At 41.1% G+C, this 4,279-nt stretch overlaps 1 protein-coding gene across 1 annotated transcript; it reads left to right on the forward strand.

The window, feature by feature from the left end:
• The first annotated feature begins 261 nt into the window (after positions 1-261).
• Positions 262-4,065, forward strand: RPT2 (Phototropic-responsive NPH3 family protein). Its single transcript, XM_089630321.1, has 5 exons — positions 262-452; positions 567-636; positions 705-1,082; positions 1,869-2,594; positions 3,218-4,065. The coding sequence occupies exons 1-5, from the start codon at positions 385-387 to the stop codon at positions 3,764-3,766; spliced, it is 1,791 nt and encodes a 596-aa protein (XP_089486447.1). The 5' UTR covers positions 262-384; the 3' UTR covers positions 3,767-4,065.
• Positions 4,066-4,279: the final 214 nt, after the last annotated feature.

The following is a 4,279-nucleotide window of genomic DNA, read 5'->3' on the forward strand; positions in this document are numbered from 1 at the left end:
AAAGGGAGTTCTCAGTGGTGGATAACATGAGTGAAGTAAATCAACGGTAAAGTAAACTAACGAAGTGGACAGAAATGGATAACAAACTTATCCAGCTTCTCGTTTGTCAGGAAGTGAAGTATCTGGGTCAAACAAACACACCGAAATAGGTAATTACTCGCAACTTTCTAAAATAAATTAAAATTTCAAAAATTCTATATTATCCCATCCCATTACAGCTTATATTTATTATTATTACATCCAAAATAAATAAATAAATAATAAGAAGGGATGTGATCATGTGGATGTGGATGTGGTTACTGAGATAAATAAGAATCCTTATATAACACATAAACAGCCTCTTCTATCACTCCTCAGACTCTCTCTCTCTCTCTCTCTAAAAAAATGGCAACTACCACAGTAAAGTCTATAAACAACAGACAATCTCTAGCCATGGAAAGAACCGGCCAATGGTACGTAACACACAATGAGAAATGGAAATCCCTTTATCATAATATCACACACACACAGTGTATACATATAATCAATCAACCCGATCATAATTAAATTTTGTTATTGAATCTCAGGGTCTTCTCTCAAGAAATCCCAACGGACGTGATCGTGGAAGTCGGAGAAGCAAGCTTCGCGTTACACAAGGTAAGTAATCAATCAATCATGACTTTCTCGAACGCATCTCTAATTCATTAAATTGAATGGGTGCACAGTTCATGTTGGTGGCGAAGAGCAACCACATAAGGAAGGTGATAGTGGAGTCGAAGGAGCCGGACCTGACGCGGATCGGGCTGTCGGAGGTGCCGGGAGGGGCGGAGGTGTTCGAGAAGGCGGCGAAGTTCTGCTACGGAGTGAACTTCGAGATAACGGTGCAGAACGTGGCGGCGCTGCGGTGCGCGGCGGAGTATCTGCAGATGACGGACAAGTACTGCAGCAACAACCTGGCGGGGCGGACGGAGGACTTCCTCTCGCAGGTGGCGCTCACCAGCCTCTCCGGCGCCGTCGTCGTCCTCAAGTCCTGCGAGGACTTGCTCCCCTTGGCCGCCGATCTCAACATCGTCCAACGCTGCGTCGACGTCATCAGCACCAAGGTATTTTCATCATCACTATATGTTAAATGTTAAAACCCATTTGGGGTTCATGACTCTAAACGATCACAAGGTTATTTATTTATAATATTAGGTTTTTAATAGAAAAAATTTGGACTTATTAGTCGATTGCCTAAAAAAGTTAGTAAAAATTTTGTTTTATTAAGACAATATATAGTCAATTATGTTGAAGTAAATTAAATTAATTAAACCGGTTCATTTAATTTTTTTTGTCGGTGGGAAATTTTCTTCAATGATTATTAAGTTAGTCACCTAATTGCCCTTTTTAATATGTCAATTCAAGATTTTTGTTTTTTTTTTTTATTTCAGGAGTAAATGTATGCTAAGATCGGGAGTAATTTAAAAACAAATTTTACTCATTATTCTTTTTACGTTTTTTTTTTAATTTTAATTTATGAGGTATTATGTTAATTTATATATTTTGCTTTTTTTTTCTCTTTAAATTATGTGCAATAGTGTGAACTTTGCGAACAAATTTAATTTTAGTTTCATATATAAGTTGTCAAGAAGTGATTTTTAATTTGTATCTTATATATTATGACAATATAGAGCATGAGTTTTAAGCATTTCATAGACATAACCAGATAATATTTAGCCTATATCAAGATTTGTCAAGCTATATATCAAAATCATCCTAGCAATAACAAGAAGGAAATGTATTTTTTTTATTTTTTTTTTATTTTATCTTTATGTAGCAACTAGCTAGCAACCCAATTATTGTAACATTTTTGTGCAACCATGTATTAATGAATATTTACATATATATAGGCTTGCAACGAGGCAAACTTTCCGAGCCGGTCACCGACGAACTGGTGGACGGAGGAGCTGTCGATAATCGACATCGAGTTTCTGGGCAAGATCATGGCGGCCATGAAAGCCCGCGGCGCGAAAGTCCTCACCATCGCCAGCGCTCTGATCACCTACACGGAGCGCACTCTCCGCGACCTCGTCCGCGACCACTCCGGCAACTCCGCCGCCGCCGCCGACCACCCCTCCTCCGACCTCCGATCCCGGCAGCGCCGCCTCCTGGAGTCCATCGTGGCCCTCCTCCCGCCGGAGAAAGCCGCGTTCCCCATCAGCTTCCTCTGCTGCCTCCTCCGCTCCGCCATCCACCTCAAGGCCTCCGCGGCCTCGAAGGCCGAGCTCGAGAAGCGAATCTCGGTCATCCTCGAGCACGTGGCGGTCGACGATCTCCTCGTCTTGTCGTTCACTTACGACGGAGAGAGGCTCTTCGACTTGGACAGCGTGAGGAAGATCGTGGCCGGGTTCGTGGAGAAGGAGAAGAGCGTGGCCGTGTTCAGCGCCGGGGATTTCAAGGAGACTTGTTCCACGGCTATGCATCGCGTGGCTAAGACCGTCGACGCTTACCTCGGCGAGATCGCCGCTTACGGAGACCTTACTATCTCCAAGTTTAATGGGATTGCTAACATTATTCCCAAAGCCGCTAGGAAGGTTGATGATGATCTTTACCGCGCTATTGACATTTACTTGAAGGTACTTTTTTTTTTTTAATTACTCTTTTTTTTTTTTTTGGTAATTGGATTGTTATGATTTGTGTGTCAAACTTGATCTTTAAAATAATTTTGCTAAGAATTGTTTCAAAGACTCAAATTTTACTAATTTAATGATTTTCAAGCCTCGGTATTTCACGTTTAAAAAATAAAAACTTTTTAATATAGTGAAATCATCTTTTTTCTGAAGCATATATAAATGTTTGGCATAAATTTCTAAGAACATCCATTTCTAAATAATGTTGTACATTGATTACAATAACTTAATTGGGAGATCATGTGTGATCACAAATGAATTTTAAGGGACCGCAATTTATATATGAACAGATGAAAAGAATAAAGGAGTAGGAAAAGAAGAAAAAGAAAAAGGAAATAACAATAATAATTAAAAACTGTCGGAATGTAATAAGGACAGCACAAACTTAATAGTTCAACCGAAAAGAAATATGTCTTCTCGTTGTCGGATAACATCAACGATTCATTGATTTTTTTTCCGTCGTCGCTTTATTTAACAGCTGTGTGTGTAATTGTACGGCTTAAATGATCATATATAAATAATTGAAGCCAAACCCTAATTCGTAATTTGGTACATGAAAAAAAACGCAGGCTCACCCGAACCTGGACGAGATCGAGAGGGAAAAAGCATGCAGCGTAATGGACCCACTGAAGCTCTCCTACGAGGCGCGTGTGCACGCGTCTCAGAACAAGCGCCTTCCCGTCCAGATCGTCCTCCACGCGCTCTACTACGACCAGCTGAAGCTCCGAAGCGGCGTCGAAGGCGCCGAGGATGACGTGGACCGCCACCACAGCCCCGCCGCGGCGGCGCGGAACCAGCTCCAGACCGACGTGTCGCTGGTGCGCGAGAACGAGGCCCTACGCGCCGAGCTCACCAAGATGAAGCTCTTCGTCAACGACATCCAGCGTGGCAGCACCGTCGGCATCTCCGCCGCCGCGGCCACGGCGATTGTGCCTCACGCGGCGGCGGCTTCATCGTCGTCGAAGGCGCTGACGCGGAGGCCGACGTTCTTCTCGTCGATGTCGAAGACGCTCGGGAAGTTGAATCCGTTCAAGCACGGGTCAAAGGACACGTCACACATTGACCACGACTTTGTTGACGTCACCAAGCCCAGGAGAAGAAGGTTCTCCATCTCTTGATTGTTTAAAATAATTTGTTGTTGTCTGTTGATTGATTAATTAATTTCTTTGGGGGAGATGTGATGATGAGCGAAGAAGAGACGGTCATGTCTTCTCGAGAGAGTTAAGACGAGTTTGCGTTGCTTATAGTGTGTGTGTGTGTTTTTTGGTTTGAGTGATCATTAATTTGTTTAAATTTTTATTTGGCAGTGTTGAATTTTGATTTTATTTTGTTTGGGATTGCGTAGGTATATAATAAATAGCTAAGGACTTGTACATTGTAAATTACATCAGTTATATATAATGTTTTTTTTTTTTTTTTTTAAGCTGTGTATTACGATTATGCAACCAGGAAATTAAGATTGGATAAAAGGATATTCTGATGCATTATTCAGTAAATTTACAATTTTTCCCAATTTTATAATAAGTATTTTTTACTTTAAGTTGAGAGGGAATGACAAAATAAATACATTATATTTTAGGTTGGATATATACTTTGTTACTATTTTTTTTCGTTGATGAAAATATTTAATG

Source organism: Urtica dioica, chromosome 11 (assembly GCF_054948205.1).
Source record: "Urtica dioica subsp. dioica isolate 48M chromosome 11, U.dioica_male_clone48M_v1_H2, whole genome shotgun sequence".
NCBI classification, from domain to species: Eukaryota; Viridiplantae; Streptophyta; class Magnoliopsida; order Rosales; family Urticaceae; genus Urtica; species Urtica dioica.

Bases quoted from the DNA above. Each gene is read 5' to 3' on its own strand.
- RPT2 (XM_089630321.1), top strand. From the start codon at position 385: ATGGCAACTACCACAGTAAAGTCTATAAACAACAGACAATCTCTAGCC. The intron at 453-566 runs GTACGTAACACA...ATTGAATCTCAG, and splicing joins ATGGAAAGAACCGGCCAATG to GGTCTTCTCTCAAGAAATCC. The intron at 2,595-3,217 runs GTACTTTTTTTT...AAAAAAACGCAG, and splicing joins CTATTGACATTTACTTGAAG to GCTCACCCGAACCTGGACGA.